We start from the raw sequence: 23,933 nt of genomic DNA, 5'->3' as shown, positions 1-23,933 counted from the left end.
GGTCTTTCATCACATCACAGCTGGGATTGCAGCAGATGCTGCCCCATGAAGTTCCAACCTTTGTTCTGGTGTTGGAGGAGATAGTGAGTCAAAGTCATTTCCACCTACCTGCGGCAGATGCCCTTCTGGAAAATAGAAAATGAAAAACTAGATGGTGTGAAGCAGAGGAGTGCAAAGCAAAGGGGGTAGCTAGAGCTCTTGACATGAGCAAGATCCTTAAACAAGTGTGCTGGGAGCAGAACCACTGTTTTTTTCTCTGACAGATACTCTTGCAAGGTTGGTAACTGACATCCTATTCTATAAAACATTTGAAGGAAGGTGCCTCTGCAGACCGCAGTGCCGTGCTGCACCGCATGCCCTGTGTTATCCTGTGTCTGCCTTACGGGCTCTGCCTGACTGTCTGCCAAACAACGTGCTCCCATGGAGCTGGGCTGCTGGGCTGCCTCAGGGGGGCAACGAGGGGCACTGGGTGGCCGCCTCATTAGCTGAAGCAGCTGCCTGTGGAGTTGCAGGCTAAAAATATCCCTCCAAAGAGAAGTGATGTTTTTTTTCAGTCTAACCGAGATTACCCCAGAGATCTGTTTTGTAGCGTGTTCTGCAAACTGCTATGTCAGCACAGCTGAGGGGAGATACATTCTGTTGTGGAGGTGGGAATGTGCAGGGATGTGGTGGGGCTGTTCTGTGAAGGGACCTCCTTGTGTGAGAGCATCTTGAAGCTGAAGTTGTTGCAAGTGAATAAACCATCTTGCATGTTTGTTTCACTCATGGCTCTGTGCTTCCCGTGTGTTTAACTGAAGGAAAGTTAAATCGCTGAGTAACCACTTTGTTTTCCGGAAGAAAAAAACCCTCTTCACAATCGTGTTCAATACAAAAGTAGGACCTCACAGCTGCTATGATGTTCCACCCAGATGAAGGTACTGTAGACACTGTCCCACACCAGCTGTGTCTGTATAAGGACTTTGGTTGCAGCCTATGAGGAGGGTCTCCCATAACACGGGTAAGGGTGGGAACAACACCTGTGTGCTTGGCCAGCACATGATCAGGGCTGGAAGGCATGAGGATGCACCCTCCAAGGCTCAGTCCTGGGCCACATTGCTACACCTCTGCCTGGTGGCAAGAGCGCCAATAACATACAGGATGTTCTCCGTGGAATATCCTTTCAAGCTTTATTGCTGGAAGCTTGCCTATATTGTAAAAGTTCAGACTAAGTAGTGAAGAAACCTATGTTAATAGCATGGAGCAAGGTAGGGCCATAGCTGACTTGGTGTAGCTGCAGGTTAGCAATGTTCAATCTTCCTGCTAACCTCTGTTAATCACAAAGCTAACCTCCAGGACAGACTCAGACCAACTTGCAATGCCAGTTCTGAACAGCTGTCCCATGGGTGTATTTAGAGGCAGCTGGAAGTCTGGCATCACACAGAAGAACACAGAATGCAGGAGGAAGTGAACTGGTGATAATAGCAACTTAATGTACGTACCAAGCCTGTATATGGTGATATATCATAAAGACCAAGCAATAAAATGCTGCTCTGTGGAAATGGCCCTTTGAGAAAGGTGGATACAGTCACCTTGTACATCTCCCTGGACTTGTTCCCTGGAATGGGGGTTTGCCTAGAATAATTAGCTGAGCTGCAATTAATCGGGTTGAACAGCAATCCAGACAAGGCATCCCCATGGAGAGCTAATGCTATCTTCTTAATGCTTCTGAATGTAGTTCGACACTGGACAGACAGGGCTTCCTAAGTGACAACCTATATATTAGCTCTTACGTGGGCTGCTGCCGTGCTGTTTGGTGCAGAAGCAGTATGTTACTGCATGCGCGGGAGGAGCACGTGGTGCAACAAACCATCTGGGGCTTCCCACAGCTGCCCGCACAGATCTGAGGGGGTCACAAGGGCAGGGTCACCAGCAAGACGTTCCTATAATTCTTCATTCTCATAAATGTCTTCAGTTTCATCTTAAATATAGTAAGGCTTCCCCACTTGCAGTGATCAGCAGCCTTGTAAGGATGTCTCCAGAGAGCTCTGGGAGTTCAGGTGGAGGCTATTTACCACGGCCCTGCCGTTGACCTCCCTGAGGTCATCAAAGTGAACTTCTTGGATGTCAGTCTGTCTGCCCAGCACATTAAATGAAACGGAGAGCAGTCGACTCTAACATGTGATTTGGCAGCTGGGAGCAGTAACCCCTGAACAAATTGCAGTAGCACAAGTGCTGCACCTCAAGGTGTATGCTGGACTCTAAGGCGTACCCCAGATGTATCCTCAGTTCATTTTTCTCTGCTTTTCTCATGCTGATGTCATCACTAAGCTCACCACTGCCATCCCTCTCCCAGCTGGGTTCACAGCCCACAAGCTGAGCTGGGAGATGGGAGCTGAGAGATGGAAGCTGGGAGCTGGGCAGTACTGGTGGAAAGGTCCATCTGTGATTCATGTGTGATCATTCCCCTGGGAGGTAGGTATGTGTGATAGTGGGGGAAAGACAGTGACAGGAAAAGGAAATTGCAGGGTTGCTTGAAACAAGGGCTCTGCTGCGTGCAGCTCTGCCCTGTCTCTGGGGGCACAGCACTGCAGCCCTGGCAGTTTTTCCACAAACCTTGTGATTTTGGCATCTTCGTGAAACCACTGGTGCTGAATGCTTTTGTTTTTCCAGTAGTCCTTTGGATTGCGACATGAGAGAGGTGCAATCTGCATGGAAGGAACAAATCTGAAGGACAAAAAACCACAACTCTGAGCTGCTACGAAGGCATCAGAGCTTCCAGCAGAGCCTGGTGCACTGCAGGAGGAGGAGGCCTGGTGCTGGGCATCAAGGGTGCCTGCAGCCATGTAAATGACACCAGGGGCTCGGCTCTGTCTCTGCTAAGGAGAGCAACAGATCGTGCATTCTGAAGTGATTCTTCTCAAGCAAAAAAATACATGCCTTGCTGCTGGTGTTGCAGGGTGAAAATCAGTAAGTCTGGGCAGGCCAGACTGGTCCACCTCGTGAAAACACACTGCAGTGGTTTATGTAAGGGACATTTATGTAAGGGACATTTCCTCATGTTTCTGGGAGGCAGAGCTGGATGGGACAGCCTGGAACAGTGGAATCATGAGAAGTGCAGCCCCTGCAGAGTGAAGGGCATGAGGGAAGAGGATCAAGGACAGCAGAGCTGCAGATGGAAGGCCTGTAGGAAGAATTAGAACACAAAAATGTTAGTCTGAGCTAGGATTACAGAAGTGATCTTGGAGGCATGGGGTACACTGAGGCAGGATTTCTATCAGGCTTTGTGGGCAAGGACACTGGGGGACTTCTGGGGACACCCACTGCCACAGCTGTCACACAGTGCAGCCCTGTGCAGCTCTGGGTCCCTGCACAGCCTGAGAGCTCTGCACCTGGGGTGCAGAAAACCCCTACTTTTGTCTCACACTAATATGAGAGGTTCTGTTTTTAGTATTGTACCAGGCAAAAGGAGAGACAGCAGAGAGAAGGAGAGAGGCCGGAGGGAGTCAGCACTCTCTGCTTGCACAGATTTGTTTTGTGCAGTGTTTTCTGTTTTTGATTTAATGGTGAGTTGCTCTTTCCAGCAGCTGGGCAGGGGAGGAGGGACTAGAATATGTTCCCAGCCTTTGGCCAAGAGTTTCCCAGAGTGTCCCAGGCATGACCTCTTCCATGTTTATTTTCCCTTCTCTACAACTGACCCAGATGCCGAGACTTGAGCCTCCAGCCCTGCTGGCATGTTGCACATTTGCCCCTTTTGGTACAGCATGTGACGGTCCCGGGGATCAGGCCGGCTGTAGTACCGAGAACTGTTTTTCTTTCCAGCAGGCTGTTCTGTCCGCTGGCGTTCCAGGAAGCCCAAATCCAATAGAAAAAGCCTGGTGGAGCACTGCCATCCAGCGGGGACGGAGCGGGGCTAGGGCAGATCAGGACACGCTTATGTGCAGCAGCAGGGAGGAGAGCCCCGCGGACACAGCGGCAGCCAGCTCGGAATAGAACAGAAGGGAAGCCAACTTTTGGTCTGCTTTATTAGAAAACAACCACAGTGAATGTTCAGTGGAACAAGATTAGAGTTCATTTATATTTGCAGCCGGTCTTTTCGTTGGGACTGACAGCAAAACTTGCAAATTGAGATGGAATTTTTTCATCACACAGAGCTGAAAATCTAACAAAGCGTCTTCAAGCAAGCAAACAAACAAACCGGTTTTAACTTAAGCTAATGTCTTGATCACTGAGAAAAAGCACAGCTTTGGAGGAAACAACATTATATTTCACCAAAGTTATAAAAAAAAAAAAAAAAAAAAAAAAAAAAAAAAGCTTTAATTCCAAAAGTATCTTCTCTTTTTCACTAGTAGGTGCTGCAAGTCCAACTGATCACAATAAATAGCTGAACACACTTCAGGAAAGGCTGAGCCACTTCAGGCAGATCCAGCAGGGAGCTGAGTTTCCCACCTACCTATCACATGTCTTTGTCTGACCTGAGCTACAGTCTCAGCAGGAGAAAACTACAGCTGGTGCCTTCTTTGACTGGAGGGGAGGAATTAAGATAATTTAAGGACGTGCTGTACAGAGAAAACACAAGGGCTGAGCATATATACAGATACTCCCCAGGTGACGCTAGCAGCAGCACCGCCGTCCGTCGCTACCTGCACAGCGTCCCTGCAGACTGTGCCACGGGGCACTGAGGTATGGAGTTCCTGTGCAGTTTCCTGCAGTCAGACAGAAACCGCCCCAGGCACAATCCTGCGGATGTGTGTGTAGGACTTCCTGAGGGTAACGCTCCCGTGGTGAGACACTCCCCGCGGCAGGACACACTCTTCTGTCAGCTTCTGGGTCTCAGGGTCCCAGCACAGCACTGTCGCAATCACTTCGTTCTTTTCATCTCGGCCGCCGGTGATGAACAGCTTGTTGTTGCAAGGAGAGATCCCACAGCTGGCCCTCTCGTGGGTGAACTGAGTCACGAGGCACCACGTATCTTCCTGGGGGCTGTACGAGTAGAGAGCTTTCATCGCCCCACCTGCAGAGGAAGTGGAGATCAGCCTTCAACAAAGCTTCTAACAGAACAACCTGCTTCAGCAAGGCTCCTTGATGGCTTCCGTAAGAATGATTTATGACCCAAAGCCAAAAAAAACCCAAGGTCACGGGATGCTTATTGTTTTGAAAGCCAGAGCCACAGAAAGTCTCTTATTGTTCACAGGGAATTTAAGGCCAGAACAGGCCGCTGTGGTCACGCAGCATAGCACAGTGCACCCAGGGATGGACCTTGCTCATACCTGCTGCTTCAGCAGAAGACACAAGTTTAGGAAAACACAGTTTGTTCAAAAGCTCAGCCCACGAAAGCCGATCTATATGTGCTAAGCTGTCACAAATAGAAGTGGGCACGTGAGTTCTGCACTAACTTCTCTAACTGCGGTTCGCACCTTGCCATTAAAGCACCCTCTGCCTGAATGTAGCTGTTTTCAAAAGCCCTGTTCTTCTTTAAGAGTTTGTAAACTGAACTTTTAATCTTCTTATGGGTAAGCTAAGCAGAATGACCTTCATTTTTTCCATGTTCCCCAAATCTGCAGTCATTCTTGAAACTGTGCACCTTGTCTAGTTTTGCAAGGTCCTTTTCATGTGAAAAATGGTCAATGCCTCAGTACCCAAGAAAGGCTCTGGAAATGTATTTCCTCCTGAGAGTACTAACAGCTAAGTGGTTCTTTACTATGAGGGTGGTGAGGTGATGGAACAGGCTGCCCAGAGAGGCTGCCCCATCCCTATAGGTGTTCAAGGCCAGGTTGGATGGAGCCTGGGCAGCCTGGTCTAGTACTGTGTATGGAGGTTGGAGGTCCTGCCTGTGGCAGAGGGATGAAGCTTGATGATCCCTGAGGTCCCTTCCAACCCAAGCCATTCTATGATTCTATGATTCTGTCTGAGATCTGCAGGGACTGAATGTGTTTTCTACAGCATCTGTATCAATCAAGTAGGGCCAAGGAAATCTTGAAACCTTGATTTTCTTGATGAGTTGCTGCATAGCCTGGGATTCTACCTGTGCCCAAAGTGAGCTCTTATCTGTGGTAGTTGTACTAAAAGTTGCTTTTAATAACGCTTGTCCAGTGCTTAAGGGACAGTCAAGCTACTGTAAGGTGACACAGACAATCACAGCAGCCTAAATCATACACTGTCAGTGAGAGTGACTCATTTGGCTGCGGATAACTCATCAGCCTGTGTAATTTCATTTCTTTAGACGCCATAACCAGAGGCTTTTTTTTTATCTTTCAAAGCTCAGATTCAATCCAAATGTAACTACATTTGTTTCTCACATAAGAACACAGTAGTCTTACAGGTGGATGTTCTTGTCTGAAAGACTGCATGACTTTATCAGGAGCATCATGCCAAACTAGATCAAGAGTTGTAACATCTTGCCCCTAAGTCAGACAGTACCAGCTGGAGATGTACACAGACTCCCTGCTCCACAGTTCAGCTTGCCACCAGTAAACTCCTGTTCTCTCTTTGCCTTTTGTTCTAGTAGCTGACAGAATCAGCCCCAGGCACGATGTCTTTGGATAGCAATGGCTCTGCCCATTTCCCTGCATAAATCCTGCATGCAGTGACTGCATAACACTGGGGAGCAGAGGAGAATGTGAGGTAGCCCACAAGTTCATGCCTTTGCCACTGCGCACCCACTTTTGGGTATCTTTAAGTTTTCTTTAAGCCTTCCAAGATACCTGTAAGAAGGAGGCTGACTTTGTGACTTATCACCACTCCTGCTAAGTGTATGGATTCCCATCCTCGCAGGCTTAGTGGAAAGAGTTATCTGAGTGTTTAATTATATTCCACAGAGTTTGTGGTAAAGCTAACAGGGAGAAACAAGCCCTGGTGTGTCTGGACAAGAAGGAACATTAGTGCTTCACCTACCCACAACATAAATGTGATCACGGAAACTTGCAGCATTGATACATTTGGCTTCAACTGGCATGGGAGCCCTCAGGCTCCACGTGTTGGCTGCAGGGTCGTAGCACTGTGTCTTGTCTGTCGCCAGCTTCCCATTGGGCCCTCCTCCAATCACATAGAGCTTCTTCCTGTAGCTCGCTGCTGCAAAGGAGCTGACATTCACCATCAAGGGAGCGGCCTGTAAAACATCCTCGGTAAGCATTCTGATTTCAGGCAGTCAGGCTGGTACCCGCAGGGTGGGAGTCTGCTCTATTTTATGTCAGACATCGCTTCTGAGGCCATCAGTGGGATACAGAGCATGGTACATGTCCAAGGACAAGAGAGAAGTGTTTCTTTTTTTTTTTCCTTCAAGACTGTAAACCCCTTAATAAAAAGATGCCGTGTTCAAAAGCTGGAATTAAAATTACATTGTTGGCAATTCAAAAGCTAGGAAATGTCAGACATGGCTCTGATCTCTTTTACATGTTTATGTGTGTTGAAAAATAAAGCGCAGGAAACTCATTCATAGTGATCCTTCTACTCGTAGCCATGATTGTTAGATTCCTCTGCAATGTTCTGTGTCATCTGAAAACTGAGGTTTCTATCTGCCATTGTGGTGCCTAATCTCATTAATTTCATGGACTAATACTGTCTAATACTCTCAGCATTTGAAGCAGTTAGCAGAACTGCTTTTTTCCATCCTGTTTACCTTGAAATCTGTTCTTCTACCCTAACTGTGCAACCCACTGCAAATACGGTGTACATGTTGGTGTACACATTTTGTTGTACATATCAGAGCAGCAGTTTTCAGCCCATGCTCTGGTTCACATATGCTCTTACTTGGCACTTTACGGACTACTGGCTCTAAAAGCCAACAAAGGAAAGTCAGGCGTCAGGTGTCTCGCATAATTTGGCTGACAATCCTATGTCTTCCAGTTTCTGCAGGACATGCATTTAGAGAGAGAAAATACCTGGGCTGCTCACAGACCAGAAGTACTTACTTAAAAAGAACTGTATGAGATCCTGTCTTCTCCATTTTTGTGATTTAACGTCATAATATTTTCTTACTCAAATGTGCCAAGTAAAACGATGCAGGGTCTCACCTCTGACCAGCAGTTGTGAAAGGGGTCGTATGCCTCCATGCTGTTGATTCTCTGCATGCCATCAAAGCCCCCGATGACGTACACTTTGCCACCCAGCACGGCCATTTTGTGCCTCCATCGCCCGATGTTCAGGTACTCGATTTGTATCCACTTGTTGATGGAGGCATTGTATTTCCAGACATCGTGCTGCGTTTCTTTGCCACCTGCAGTGTACATGACATGAGTAAGTATGACACCATAGCCTGTAGTTCTACAAAATTTCCAATATATCTAACTTGTGACTGGGCTTGCTCACAATACAGAAGAAACCACTGCTTATTGTCAGCTCCTTCAGTTTACCTGTAATAGTGGCCTGGCCCCATTAAACAAGAAGAATATTTCAGCATTTAGTTTACTTGCTAGTGAAGGAAATATTGAACAATTTCTGCAGCAAACATTCAGTAAATGTAGATCACTGTTTCTCACATCAAACCACAGCCTTTTTTTTGCCACTTCAGCACATTCACTGAGTGAGTGTGCACACAGAGCACAGCAGTACAAGGCAGACCTCTGAGCAGGCTTTGCAGAATGCTGGCAGTCAACAGACAGACATGCCTTAAGTAAGATGGGAGGGTGAGCAGCCAGTGGGACCAGTGCCTGGAAAGCAGGTCTGCTCTGGAATCTGCCTCTGCACAGGGCAGATGGAGCCAGCCAGGCTGGTGCTGCATGAGGTATAAAAAGAGCTGACTGGGAGCTCCTAGCTGACAGCAGTCCTGACTGGCACGTTGCAAGTGCTGCTACTCAGTCCTGGAGCTGCCTGTCCAGAATCTCATTTTTATAAGTCTTTCCAGTTTCTTTCTCTACTGATTTGAGTTTGCTTCACACTTAGACACTGAAGGTCAGAACTGGTCCCTGTAAACTCATTCCAGAGCTGACTTGCAAGAAAATCTTTCCTTGTTCTAAAGCAAAGGGTAATGTTTTAGCCAGTACTTTTGTTTGCATGTCATTCATGGTGGAGATGGAATACGAATGGACGTAGCTAAGCCTGAAACCCTCTGCACAGACGGAGTGGCCAACTGCTTGTCATCTGCAACCTGATTAAACATTGGCTTTGCTGGTGCATGTACTGAAAAGGGAATTCATATTCCATTGAGAAAGTATCTGCCCTTGTTGGTATTCTGTACCACAGCCAGATCACTGCAAATTGATGGAGCTCATCTCTGGGCCAAATAGCAGATTGAATAGGAGATAATTAGCATGCTAGAAAGAGCTGTTTGTAATGCTTTTGTCTAAGTGCTTTTCATATGTGTGTGTTGAATTTTATTTGCACTGAAATGGCTGAAGTGGCAGAAGGACCTGAACACAGCCTTCAGGGCTGCAGTGGGGCTGAGAGGCCGCAGGTGTTTTCCCCTCGCTCTCCCTTGCAGTCCCCATGCCCAGGCTTTGTGCCTCCCACTGCAGGCTGAGAGCTCAGCTAGGAGCTGGGCCCACACATCATGGGGTGGGGAGAGAGTTCTGAGAGAACTGGAGGGCTGTTTCGTTTCTGTTCTTTCTCTAGACCACAGTTCTTTCTAATTTCAGGAAAAATCAGAAATGCATTAGTAAAAGCAGCAGAATGATGAACCATAATGGTGGCATTTTTAGTTGCACTTGAAGTATTTGTATTTATCCAGTCAAAGCAATTCTGCTGTTTGGGGAAATAGTGATCTGGAATCAATGTGGTACAAAGGGCTTTCCTGTTGTTCAGAAGTTAACAGAGCAGAGGAGATTCCAAACTATAGCAAGTTGCTGAGAGAAATGGGCATGTGGTGTGGGAGACAAGTCAGGAAAGATGCAGGCCAATGTTGAAAAGAACTAGAAAGTCACAGGAGCTACAAGTAAAAAAATAGAGTTAAAGGGCAGACCAGGTGTTTATTAGGGAATGAACCATGAAACATTTGGATTAGCTGGAAGCAAACTACTAATGTCTGTGGACCATTCAGCCCTTTATTTGGGTGGCAAGAGTGAAAAGCAGAGAGAAGAAAGATCAGAGGGAATGGAGGTAGGAGTCAAAGGTGTTCAATGATGCAGGGGAGGAAGAGAGAGGAGCTCTGCAGCAAGAGGAAAGCCAGCTGATACTACCATAGGGCCTGGCATGGAGGCAGCCTGGATAGATCAGAAAGGAAAGGTAGAGAAGAGGCATCAGAAAATATGACAGGAGAAGGACAGAGAAATGAGGCTTATGACCTTGAGAAAGAGGAAAGAATAAGAGATTAAAAGCAAACGAAAAGAGACCCTGTCCACTCAAGGGTGTGAAGGTGTGAGAAGAATCTAACTCTGATATCTGGATAAAGATTTAATAAACTTTAAATTGAAATAAAGTAATAAAAATCTGAATTCCCAAAAAGGAAAATGCAATGGAAGACATTTGAATGAAGACAAATTATACACCCCCTTCCCTTTTCTCACATGATTTCTACTCTCCTGTTTTCAGTAAGAGTAGAATCTGGTGGATGATATTGCAGGAAATTCTTCCTACCCATGGAGGCACTGTTCTGTATCATGGTCATAAGATAATAGTAATTACTGTCTTATTTTGCTGTCTCTTTTCTTCTTTAAAGTGGAAGGAGGCCATCAGATTTGTTTTGGACAGAACAGCAATGCCAGCTGTTGGACTGTAACACTAGCAAGCTTGAGTTTAAAGCTCCTAATTGTCAAGGTGAAATCTCTGCAGCTCCAAGATTCACCTTCTACATGGAGCTCAATTGTATTTGTGTGGGCAGGTAAATATACCTGCTGAAGCTCTCAGGAAACCTGCAGATGTTATGTTCAGGACATGTTTGTCTGGATACACGTTGTGTGTCTGGACCACTAAGTTTTCTCTGGCTCTGATGGTTACAGTGCCTTTGACAGATGGGCATTTGCAGAGTCCTGTCTGATGTGCTGTTGCAGGGCTCCTGAAAGTGCAGATTTCAGGTAGCAGCCAAACAGTGGTGACACTTCCCTGCAGGTTGTTGAGTGATTCTTGCTGTGTTAGTCAAACTCTGGCAGTTTATTACTTATGCAGGCAGAGCTGCAAGTAGACAAATTATAAGTCCATATAAATGCCCTCGCAGCTCAGAAAGCCAACCGTATCCTGGGCTGCACCATAAGAAGCATGGCCAGCAGGTCAAGGAGGTGGTCCTGCCCCTCTGCTCCATGCTGTGAGGCCTCACCTGGAGCACCGCGTCCAGATGTGGAGTCCTCAGCACAGGAGAGACATGGAGCTGTTGGAGCACAGCCAGAGGAGGGCCACAGAAATGATGCCAGGGATGGAACAGCTCTCCTCCAGGACAGGCTGAGAGAGCTGGGGCTGTGCAGATGGAGAAGAGAAGGCAGGGGGAGAGCTGAGGGCAGCCTGTCAGTATCTAAAGGGGAGCGACAGGAAAGAAGGGGACAGAGTCTTCAGTGGGGTCTGTGATGATAGAACAAGGGAAAATGGCTTCAAGCTTAAAGAGATTTAGGTTAGATATAAGGAAAATTCTTTTACAGTGCGGGAGTGAGGCACCAGCACAGGCTGCCCAGAGATGTGATGGATGCTCCATCCATGGAGACTTTCAAGGCCAGGCTGGGCAACCTGATCCAGCTGTGGTGTCCCTGTGCAGTGCAGGGCAGTTGAACTACGTGGCCTTTAAAGGTCCCTTCCAGCTCAAAGGATCCTGTGATTCTATGATTGAATGAAGAAGATGCTGGAACAAGTATTCTTCATTTTATGTTTGCTAAACAGTGCTCAGAGGCCTTTCTGTGATTATAGTGTTGCACACAAGAAGCCATGCATACAGAACAACGTTGTTTGAAGAGAAACTTGTGCCTAAACTCCTGCCAGGGCCAGGCAGTGTCCTCACGTGTCCAGCACTTCTCTGGAGCCCACCAAAAGCCAAAGCATTGGGAATGCCCGCAGTGCTCAGTTCTTAGGAAGCAGCTATGAGCGTGCTCTCAACGAAAGCTGAAGCTAATCATGAGAACCATTTGTGCCCCTCAGCCATTCCCCATATCTTGTTCCTTACCCGATATGTAGACTTCATTTTTTAGCGTAATGCATGCAAACTCCACCCATTTTTTATTCTCATTCTCCGTCTCCTGCTCTGTGATTGGTAATTTTGCTACTTCCAGGCGGCTTCGCCTCAGCGGATCCAGGCAAGTCACTTCTGCTACAAATTTCTCATCTTTAGTACAGCCCCCTATGATCATAAACACCTCAGACTGGAACTCGTGCATCCTGGGCTTGGTTCTCTCTGTAATAATCTAAATGCAAGCAAGACAGAGTGAGTATGCAGGGCACTGACACCTACAATTACAGAAAGGTCTGGCGACCTATTTTTTGATTATGTATCTTGCAAATCACAGCTGAGTTACGATCTGCTGAAACAATTATCACATGCTCTATAAGTTAGAAGCCTAGAAAGCAGCCTGGAAGCATTGCAGTAGAGGTTGTGTGGATCCTTTTGGATCCCAGCCTCCCTAGGAGCTCCCAGGCTGGCACCAAGAGCCATCAAAAGGAGGGCACAGTGATGAGGCTGGTTGTGTGTGGGCAGCTGAAGAGCACATGTTTTGCTGGGGCTAGCAGAGGGAGAGTAAGGTGGAAGGGCCACGGGGTTTATGCCTGCCTTGGGGAGCCTGGAGAGAGCAAGACTGTAATTAGTGCTAGCAGATATTATTTGTCCTGAAGACTTATGTTGAAGTGTCAAAACAATAACAATCCTCTATTGTGGTTTCCTTTTATTTGTTTCTTTGTTTGTAAGCTTTAACTGAAAGCCAAAGCTAGAATACTTAAAGCCAGTATGAGACTCTGAAATGTAGTTAGCTCTGATTTACTGCCTGTTGGCTCATTGCATCAACCGAGGACACTGGATAAAGTCACTTCCTAGGTAGAGGTTCACCAGGAGCAAAGAATGCAGGGGGTGCTTGGAAGTTTCTGCCCTGCTTGAAAGGGAATACTTGCAGGCAAGTGCAAATGAGTGCATTACTGTGACCCAGCTCTGTGCTGAAGGACAGAAGAAATAACCTTTATTTCCTTCAATTATTCATCATATAAGAAATGTGGTCTAGATGGTAACAGGAATGCATGAAGTTGTTTCTCTGCTTCTGCTGTCCCAGGACATCTGCCAATTTGTGGACTCTCAAAGTGTGCTGGGAGAGCTCTGCACCCCCTGCAGTAACCCTACTTGTCCAAAGAAGCAGAATGGCTTCTCTCCAGGTTAAATGCTATGGCAGCAGGCAGCCTGCTTACAGTTTTAAACTATTTTTAATATGCTTCTATAAACTGACGTAGTTTATTTCTATTTTAAAAGATTGTTTACGCAGATGCCATGTTTTTTATTTTCCCTATGTTTAACAAATCATTAGGTAAGGTTTTTTTCATCATCTGGTCGCAGAACTTGCTGGCTTTCAGACTCTGTTTTTGTCTGTCTCTTCTGTCAGGGCCGCCTCTGACGGCTGCCTTTTGAAGGCGAGTGCAATGAGTGTACAGCCCTGAGCAACACTCCCTTCATTCGTCCCGCACCAACCTGGGGAATGAGGCCAGCCTGCAGGCTGTGGGGCAAGCCTTCCTTGTGAAGCTCCACCAGAGTGGCTGCCGCTGCCCCAGGTGGCCGGGACCTGACCCACCCAGCCACCAGCACAGAGCTGATCGTCCTCCCCTCCAGTGACTCACATCCACGGTCAGCTATGGATCCTCAGCACGTTCCTGAGGCCTCCCACCTTCCCCTGCCTCCCTGACCCTGGAGGCACCTACCTGTCCTCACGCACTCCTGCACCTTTGCTCCTGTTAGGAAATCTGACCTCCAGCTGCTCTCCCCTCTCACCCACATGTAGGGTCGGGAGATGTGACTGATAGCTAATTTTCCAGGTGAGGAACTGGAGATCCACTGCAGCCTGACTCAAGCAGGCAGGACAGGCCCTGACCAGGTGCCCAGATGAGCCTTTCTTTTTGGGTACAGAGACCCAGAAGATGAGGAGGATAGGCACATCTGGGGAGAGGTCATCTTCTTCCCTGGAAGCTCTTTCTGAAAGATATTTCTCCACAGACTGTGATAGAGTTTAGTGTAGAAATTATTTGTCCTTGCTTGGGCTTGAAATACTACCGAAGACCATGAGGTGTGGGGAGTAATGCAATTTGCTTTGCCTTTTTACTGGGGAAGTCATCCAAGGTCTTTGTTTAGCTGCTCAGGTCTGTGTATGAGGGCTTGAGCCCACACGTTCATAAACAGGAAGCTGGGAGCTTTGATTTTAAAACACTCTACTAAAAGCTTCCCTGCTTTCTAAATCAGCAGGATAACTGGTGAAGCCAACCTTGACACTAATTAGCGACACCTCTGTGTGAATACCTCTTTTTTTGCCTCAAGGCAGTGCTCCTTCCCTGTGGGATTTTTGAGCAGAGGTGTTAAGGAGGAGAGAAAAGCTTCCATTTTTACTCACCTCGTTGCCTGACAGATGGTACATTCTTGCTTCCTGGAGCAAAGGAAAGACATCCGGGCACTGTCTAATGAGCTGATCGGCTTCAACAGTCTCTACAAAATACCAAGGGTCCAACAGGGGCAGACGGACGTTCTCCAGCACGCTTGGCAAGAGAGGAAACCTTTCCGACTCCTTGTAACGGACCCAGTTCATGACGGTTTCAAACACCTGGGCTTCCTCCGTGACGTAGAGATCATCGCTCTTCAGCGTGCTGCAGAGAACATCAGCCGGGAGCTCCAGGAACTCCTCGTAGCTCAGGACCTGGGTGAAGTTCTGGATAATGTAGTTTTGCACCTGTTGCTTCAGGCTGTGCAGGGAGTGGGCATCAGCCAGCCTCAGGATGCCAACGCAGTTGTCTGGCTGAAGGGCTTCGGTGAGAAAACTGGCACAAGCGTCTACCATGCGCAGGAACTGTGGGCAGAAAAAAAAGCCATGCATATCACAGAGTGGTTCTTTGTATGACAGGAGAGCTTATAAGCTCGGGGTCGGCCCTAGTGAGCCAGGAGCTGGGAGAGACAAGAAATCAATCACATGAGGACAGGCATCTCCCAGAATGTTGTGATCTGGAAGGCGAGGACTGAAGTTCTGCCCTGCCTGCATGCACAGCTATGCCATCCTGTTCTGGAGATGTGGCAGGAAGAGAAGGACCAGCTGTACATGCTGAACAGTGAAGGCTGTCTTTCTACTGTGTGCTGTGCAGGAGATCTTTGGAGGTCTTAGTGACCTTTGTTTTCCTTCACAAAACATGTGCCTTTTGCACACAATCTTCATCAAAGAATTTCTCATGTTTATGTTAGTAGGACATCACAACTACTGCCATTAATCTCCTTTGCCCAACAGCCCCGTCAATCTCCCTCAACCTGTTCCTGGACCACAGATATCTCTGGTCCCAGATCCTGGACCACAGGTATCTGCGGGGCATCTGCATGAGCTACAATGTGAGCTGGGTTGCTGGTGATTACTCGAGAAGAGATCATAGAATCACCAACCGCCAAGGTTGGAAAAGACCTCTAAGATCATTCAGTCCAACCATCCACCTATCATTAATATTTCCCCACTAAACCATGTCCCATTTCTTGAACACAAATGATAGGTTACAATACTTTGTGCTGGGCTTTTCTTCTCGTCTGTGATTTGAGATGTAGTAGGACGTAGGTGCTTTGTATCAGTTGTCGCTGAGTGATGCAGTACTGACATACTGAAAGATGGGCCAGAACTGATGCTGTGCATTTTTGTCCATGCCTTTTGGGTCCTTCTTCCAGTCAATGCAGCAAGCAGCTCATTTTAACTTGTTCTGTCCCAGAGCGGAAAGCTGCATACCAGTAATTTAGGGGCAAAGAGGAATTGAAACAAATAGAAGACATTTTTTAACATGATAGTATTTAGATTTGTCTCATTAGTTACAACAGGATCTTTTAGATACTTTGGTTTTGTGCTGACGCTTTTAGAATGTATAGCAGATCGCAGGCGCTGGGTACAAACTACCTGGTTCCTGTTTTACATTGAGATGCGGTCAGGAGTTTAGAGCAACGCAACAGCCTGGTGCACCAAGCTACACGTGGCCTCAGGATGCACAGCCTGTGACATCAATCTGCCAGCAGCTTGCTGCGGGGCCACGCTGCCTCAAGGCTCACACTGCGACCACGCTGCGCATCTCCTGAGGGCCTGAAAGGACTTTGCCAGCACCAGCAGCGCCCGGGGCAGTTACATATTAGCCCTATCGAAGTTGGTGGCACTGAAGTACCAGGTGGGATATGCCATGGTCACGCACGTAGCCATTCGCAGCCTGAACGCTGAGCCCGGCGCAGCGCTCTCCACAGCTGCACGCACACTTGCTCAGAAGAAGCCCACTGCAGCGCTGGCGGTGTAACGGCCGTGCGGTGCCGGGCTGCCCCTGCGCAGCCGAATGCGGAACCGCGAGGCGTGGGTGTGAGAAGCAGGGCTGCAAGGCTGAGCCACAGAGCGGCCGCCCGCAGCTCGGCACACCAGCACTTCCCCGCTCCGCTGCTCCTCACCCTGCTGCCTGGCTCCCACCGCTGCCTTCGGCTACGGGCAAAACTCCCTCAAACTCCCCAGACGTTGCTGGACACGCCGCCGTCAGCCCCACAAGGGCAGGTGAGACGGGAGGAAGACGCCACAAGTCTCTGGTTCCCCTGCTCCCGTTGTCCTTCAGGCAGTCTTTCCTTTCTGTGAGGATCCCTCCTCATGCCGCCCTGGGCATTTTGAATGTTCTGCTCCCTGTGAACATCCTCCCCAGTAGTTGGGTCCTTCTCATACCCCTTCAAATTCATGCTCCTACTGGCACCCTGTTTGCTTGCTCAGCCCCCACTCGGCCTTCTCTCTGAATATAATAAAGCCTTTTTCCCCCACTGCGAGTCCCTGCTTGTCCCAGCTTTGACCCAAGCCACGCTCTGCAAATTATTTACTTTCTGGTCCTCAGTCAAATCGGAGAGGTTGGAGAGTGGTGCTGCCAAAAATTGTTGCTGGTTGGATGAAAAAAAAAAAAAAGTACTGTTTGGAAATTGGTTTTTTCACATCGTTAAGTGGAAAGGAAAAAAGTGCCACAAGAAAAATATTATGACAAATTAAAGCATTCATCTTTTTAGCTGTAAATACATTGAAATCAAACATTAGTCTCTTTCAAATGTTTCTTTTTGCTCTTCAGCATGCGTAGCAGAGGCAAACTGGCAGAATGCTCATAGTTACTAAATCTTTTTTACACAAAACATATCTTCAGCCAAAAACCTCACCCGTGTATAATGTGAGGCTTTCAGACCTTATAAATCTTGAGGGTGTCCAAGACAGCTGCAGCAAAGCTTGGGATCACTGCTTCTCATAGAACATTCCTAGTTTTCTAGGTTTTTGCATGTTACTCTTGCTCATGGCACCCTCCTGACCTTACCAATACTCTCGCAGCATTTGACAGTTTTCCTTAAAGCACCAGCTATGGAAATCAAGTTGAATCTGAATTTTCATGAAAACTAGGGAAAAGAAAGGAAAAAAACCTAAGTTCATGCTCTTGATGGTTTCAGGGAAAAAAAAGCCTGAGGAAAAAAGCTTCAGAAGAAAACAAACAAAAAATCTCAGGAACGTGCCCTGAAAATTAACCCAGAGCAACCTTTGAGTGCTCTCTGTTGCAGTACTGGTCTGCTGAAAACATCAGCAAGCTGCACACAGCCCCAGGCACCTTCCCCGAGCAACCCCGTGGTCAGGGGCAACTTCCCTGCTCTCCCCACAGCAAGCACCAGCTGCCCCCACCACAAGGCACCAGGCTGGTGTCACAGCAACACATGACGCGTTCGTTAAGGTTCAGGAATCTTTAGTTCATGGTGAACTGTGGTGCTTGGGGAGTCAGGTGCTCCTCTCCTCCCTGGACACACACACACACACACACCAGCACTTGGCAGGTTATGCTGGTTGCAGTTTGCTAGGGATTTGCAGCTCAGTACCAGGACCTGCAATTTGCTAGAGCTCACAGGTGATTTAAAGTACACGTGAATACTTGATGGACCAAAGGCTGAGTAACGCTGCTCAGTCTGAGTGCCTCAGTCGTGACTAAATCAGGACTCCTGCGAAGGCAGGTGCAGGCTGTGCGGTGAGCCTCCATCTCCAGGCGGGGGGAGGCAGTGATGAAGTTACTGTCCTGCTGGGCAGGCAATGGTGGGGCAGGGCTGTCACATGCTGCCCAGGGCCTGCAGCCCGGCAGGAGCTCTGGGAGACAGAGCCTTGCTGTTTGCCTGTTGGTACAGCACAGAGTGCAGAAGCATTCCAGCCCATGGCTGCCACGGCCAATTTTTACTGCAGCGTAAATACAAACAAAGCCAAGTGCCCCTGGAACCCATAAAATCAAAGTATGCAGTACTATAACCAGGGTAGAGCAGACTGTAGCTGGACCCATGGGTTTGAGCTATCTGTACCTGAAAGAGGCTGGCGGCTTCCAAAACTTTCTGCACATTTTGCTTTGTGATGAGCATCTTGCTGGTGTAAGTGTAGTCCAAAAGTATATTCATGGTTTCTGCGTCGACTCCTTTAAGTATAATCTTCTCTTCATATTTCTCTCTCAGATCGTTGCAGAACATGGCCCTGAAAAGAAAGATGTTTATCTTTTATTGCATCCCAGCCAGGATGAGACATTCTTAAAACATTTGGTTATATAGATTTCAAAACAAAATATTTGGATTGCCTCATATTTTATGCAATTAGCCCTCTAGCAAAGTAATAAGGAGTAATATGCTTTTGTTGTTTTCATGCCTCTTTACTCAGCTGATAAGGAAGACACTTAGAAATGATACCTCAGAGCTGGACTTGCAGCAGACCTGGAACTCTGTAGCAACAGAAGGCAGCCCTGAGAAGTCAGTGCTTCTGTGCTTCAGAGCTGCAGGCTGCTACTTAGACTGAGCCCTGAGGTTCCAAAATGGCTTTGATCCCACTGGTACCAAGGATGGGCCAGGAGAGAATGTGTTTTCCTCTGCTAAGTCCTGGTAGGACTATAGAGTTAGTGCCACTGGCCAGAGGATTGTCTGGGTAACCGGGAGTGGAGCTGCTGTTAACATAAACATGCAGTGTTTTCACCTTACTGGTACGCTCTCCTTTTGGTGGATGATACCGTATTTGAAAAGCAACAGTCACATGTAACTTTGGTGCTGGTCAAGTTTTTCATGTTGGATATGAAAAATAAATTTCTCCAAGAGCTATTTTAATGCTCTTTCACTGTGGTTGATGCAAGGCAAACACCGTCTGCATTTTCAGACCACAGTTACAAGTATTTCATACAACGCTTTTGATTTTATGTAGAAGGTTGATCAGTCTGGCCTTGATTACTGCGTTTGAGGTGAGAATTCATGTCACTCAGAGTCTGGCACAACAGAATAGAAGCACGAGTCCACTTATGCCTGCACTGATGAAAAACATGCAGCTCTAATGTGTCATTAGGGGTTCTCTGCTGTGTACACCAAGCCCTTCTTTATTAGTCACATAAAATGTTGACAAGCCATTGCAACCTGGGAAGTGCCTAGGGGTCAAAATGCTTCTTGGAAAAGACAGCAAGAAAGCTGTCAGATTGATGCAGCTCACAGGAGTAAAGATGTTCACAGGTTTTCTTGCAAAGCAGGCAGAGTTATTGGCAAATGGGTGGAAGGTATCAGCTGCTCCTTGCTCTGATTGCTGCCTGCTCCTTGTCTCAGCGGAGGATTTATAGCCAGAGAGCTTATATTAGCTTCCTGGTGTGTAAGGCTGCATTTCAGGAAAAAGTCCTAACTTTTAAGCAGGAAAATTGGGCAGAGAAGTCATAGAAAATAGCGCTCATCTGAAGTTCTCCTCGTCCTTTTACTCAGCTCGTGAGAGGGTTTTTGAGCACTGCTCTGCTCCAGCTGCTGCTGCCCTAGAAATCAGTGCATTCAAAAGGCATAGAGATGCCTTCTGAATGCTCCTTAATCTCAGCGGGCAAATGGTGGATTGTCCTTCGCTTCTCTCACTGCCGATGCTGTTGGTTGTGGGTAAGCCAGGGGCACGCAGGCAGGTGGCCATCTGAAAAAAGCAGTGCCCACTTTTCCACAGGACTGAGATTTCGATGCGAAGTGAGGTTTGCACAAAACCGCTGTTTCAGTTGCGCGGAATTGATAGGTGCCGAATGCTCCATCTGAGTGAGAAATGGGCTGCTGTAGGGTGCAGGTGTTGTCTGCTCTTGTTCCTTTTCTCTCTTACACTGCTGGCTCCAGTCTTGTATTGAATCTTCCCTGTCTGGAGGAGAGGCAAACTTTCACTTCCATCCCGCAGAGCGGGAGCGTTGTACTGCACTCGGATAGCCAGCATCCATCGGGAGAGCTGGCTGCTGTGTCCTTCTGCTCTGCTTCTGATGGCCTTCTCTGGGGCTCTAAGCACTGCAGATACGCCCACCAATTCTGTTGTCTGTTTCTTTGTTTCCTGTCCCTGTGTAATTCTAAACTAAACCTTTGAACCAACATTTATTTTAATAAATGCACTTCTGAAGTGAGGGGCCCAGGGCCAAAATATGGATGCCTAAACGTGGGTGCGTTAACAAAAATCAGGGAGAAATCTCAATGAAACAAATGCAGTTTGTGAAGCACTTTTTAAGTACCCACCCACGCTGGAGTGCTTGTGCTCAGGAATATGAACCTGACTTCAAACAACCATGCTGGAATTCAAGGATGCTCTGGAAAATACCGGCTCACTCCTCTCCCTGTTCTCCCACCACCTCAGGCAATGCAGTGAGGGACTGCTGCTCCACCTTGACCTCTGCTCTTGTACCTTCATGTGGGAGGAGGGAGAACATTAATTCCACTTTGGCCACAGGTGTAGGGCATGTCAGAAGCGCTGGGCTATCTATTTTCAAGCAGATGCTGAAGGAAGGGCATAGAGCCATAGCTTTGTTCAGCTGTGCTTACAGCAGCTGCCATGAACTGGTTGTGCTTCCAGTTGTCAGGAAAGGCCTTGGAGGCCCTGCAATCACAGAATCATAGAATGATGGAATGGTTTGTGTCAGAAGGGGCCTTTAAGATCACATAGTTCCACCCCCCTGCTACAGGCAGGGACACCTCCCAGTAGCCCAGGTTGCTCACATTGCATGGCATTTGCTTACAGGAATGGTGTGGTTGAAAAATTTCTTCCAGCCCCTGTAGTTCCTGGTGAGTGATGGCAAGATGAAATAAGTAGAACTAGCAAAGCTCAACTCCCTGCAGACTTATGTCTTCCTTTCCTCCCTCGCAGGAACCTCACCTTCCCTCCCCAGACCCCGTGCTCTGTCTCATTGCTGCTCTCACACACTCCCCATCTCTCATGACACAGCTCCGTGTGCCTCCATGTCTGGCCCAGTACAGCAGTGCATGCTTTGGCTCCCTCAGGGCAGCTGAGGCGGTGGGGCCCTGCTCCCAGCCCCTCTCCTCTTCCCAGCTGCCCATTTCCTTCAGACTTGTGGGCGCTCCACAGTTTTGAGGTTTCTGCCTTTCTGCCAAGCTCGACTGAAACTAACCCAAAGAGTTTGGGCATCTCTGCTTGTAGCTGCGTATTTTCACATACACTATCTCTGTAGTATAGCTGCAGGAGTAATCCCCATCTCTGTATATTCAACATCTCTGCAGTAAGACAATAAAACCAGAACTGTGCTTTCAGGCACTGCCTGCAAAGCTTACAAAACCCATTAAAATTAGTTTTCTACTTATGTCACAAGTGGTCACAGGTTCTTTTTTTCTCATGTTTCCTCTGTAGCTATTCAGTCATCTGACCACTTCAGCAGTAAAAAAAGAAAGAAAAAAATCCCAGCCATGCAAATGTGATTGTCTAAACGATAGTGGAAAATCTGTGTTAAAACCAATACCAAGTTCCTCTATGTGTCTACAATTTGTCCTTGCTGGCCTGTGGTCTCAGCTACCCACTGTAGTGCTGAAAGAATGCAAAATTCAAGATGGGAGTGAAATGGCAAGTTGCTTTCAAGTTGGTTATTCCTGTTACAGTTGATTTTCAGTAACCCTAGGAGAAATGAAAACTTCCTTCTCTTTCCTCCTCAATGATTTTATGCAATATATATTTTTACCACAGAACGGTAATGAGAACAATGATCAAATTGTGCAAATCCACTCCTATCCCAAGAAAAATATCCTGTGATCCAAATGAATCTTCCTCTTTGCTTGGATCCCAAAGGAATAACACAAGGGGCTCCGGATGCTTGGTTACAAATCCACTTCCCACTTGCTGGCCGCCCATTCTCCTTCTCTCTGCATGCCCCCAGCAGGTTTGTTGGGTGCTGGTAACAGAACTCTGGCGAATCCACAGCTTTGCACCTGCCTTATTTAAGGCTTTGACTTGAAAAAGAGCTGAAAGTATCAGGAGTCACAGACTCACCGCAAAGTTGCAGAGTTTACCACCCACTTTACTCTCCTTGGAGATCTATGGCTCAAGACTAAGACGCAACTTGAGTTCCTCGGTTTGTTTCTTAGCGTGCCTTACCTGAAATAATTGCTGGCTGCAGCAAGGACCACTCTGTGACAGGAGAATTCCCTGCTATCCACACACAGGATGACATCCGTAAGGGAATTTTCAAGCCGAAGGTTCTCCAGGCCATTCTGGAGCACCAGAGAGAGCCCCGTGTCATCAAACTTGATCTTTTCGCCGCTGGAGACCTCCACCAGCTCCCCCATTTTTGTCGAGCACTCATTGTCCAAGGAGAACTCAGCGTCCTCAGAGCTCTTCTCCAGCGTGTCCCCCATGTTCTGGCCAGCACCGTCTCATTCTGTTGGTGCCTCGATCTAAAAGAGTTCCTAAGCCTCAGACGAGTCACACTGCAGAAGTTGGGCGGATTTCCTGTCCAGAGCTCCTCTCCGCTTATCTGTAGCTGTCACACACACATAACAGGAAGCCTTGCACTTTCTCATCCTGTTAACACAAACAAAGACTTTTTTTTTTTAACTTTTTTTTTTTTTTTTCCTGGTGAATTTCAGGCAGCATCAGTGTGTTTAGAAAGGAGTTAAGATGCCTCTGTGTGTGAGAAGATTACAAGTGAGAGGAAGGGCTGCTTCCCACCCCTGGCCAGCCCTGCTCTGTTACCCAGACCTGCTGGCCCCAGCGATAGGCACACTGCAGGCCGGCCGGGCTGCAGAGGGGAACAGGCCATTCTTTTAACATTCTTTTTCCAGGTACATTATTATTAATCGCCGTGCTGGTACTTCGGGGTGTTATTTTTTAATAATAATTTAGTAACATATATTCACAAGCTTTCTAGATAACCTTCTGTCCATCAAGACATGCTAGATGACAAACGTGGAAAAACTCTTCTTTCCATCTCAGGATGTTTTGCAATGCTATGACTTCTACAGAGGCTGAATTAGGTCTCCGTGGGCTTTGCCTAGCAGAGAATCCGGCCCATAAGCACGAGCTGACACACAAGCAGCACGGAGCCTGCTGAAATAACAGGGCAAAAGCCCTGGCAAGTCTGGGAGGCTCTCATGCGGGGGGTACAGAATGAGTCCCCCAGAGGGCTGAGCTCCTGGCAGTGAGAGCGCCAACAGACCTTGCCCTTGTGACACTGATTTCTAGGAACCCTGGTTTGGTGAGTCCTCGGATTTTAACTGTGTTTGTTTCCTCTTCTGTCTCCCAGTTTGTTGACATGAACTAACAGGGTTAAGGGAAGCTTGATTTTAGAAAAGGGAGGTGAAAGCAGCCTTCAGAGAGAGCTGGACTCAGTCAGGTTTCGTATGGGATAAGAAGATCAAGAGGAAGGAAAGAGAGAAGTCTCCCTCCTACCTTCCCCTACCTCTGTGTAGTGGGCTTTTTTCCTATTTTGTGCAATCTGTGTACAGCTTTGGCTTTTTTCCTTCCCAACTGATGTCAATGCATTCCTGCTGCCCTTTGTGCTAGCTTCTGGTGATGAACACCTTCTATTTTAAGCCAGTCCAATCTCTCCACCAAATATCGCTCCAGGAATACAATCAGACCTCTGAAAAATATCGGGTGTGGTTTTGAAATGGCAATATTTTAATC

The 23,933-nt window shown here is 47.5% G+C and overlaps 1 protein-coding gene across 1 annotated transcript; it reads right to left on the bottom strand.

Moving 5' to 3' along the window:
- Positions 1-4,688: 4,688 nt before the first annotated feature.
- On the bottom strand, positions 4,689-22,663 carry KLHL6 (kelch like family member 6; the record flags this gene model as incomplete). Its single annotated transcript, XM_079539951.1, has 7 exons — positions 4,689-4,990; positions 6,871-7,084; positions 7,989-8,191; positions 11,993-12,230; positions 14,403-14,852; positions 18,359-18,524; positions 22,404-22,663. 7 exons carry the CDS (start codon positions 22,661-22,663, stop codon positions 4,689-4,691), a joined length of 1,833 nt encoding a protein of 610 aa, XP_079396077.1.
- Between the last annotated feature and the right edge of the window lie 1,270 nt (positions 22,664-23,933).

Source organism: Tetrao urogallus (genome assembly GCF_951394365.1).
Source record: "Tetrao urogallus genome assembly, chromosome: 9".
NCBI classification, from domain to species: Eukaryota; Metazoa; Chordata; class Aves; order Galliformes; family Phasianidae; genus Tetrao; species Tetrao urogallus.
Note: the sequence above shows the minus strand (reverse complement) of the source record. Positions and strands in the feature narration are given on the sequence as shown.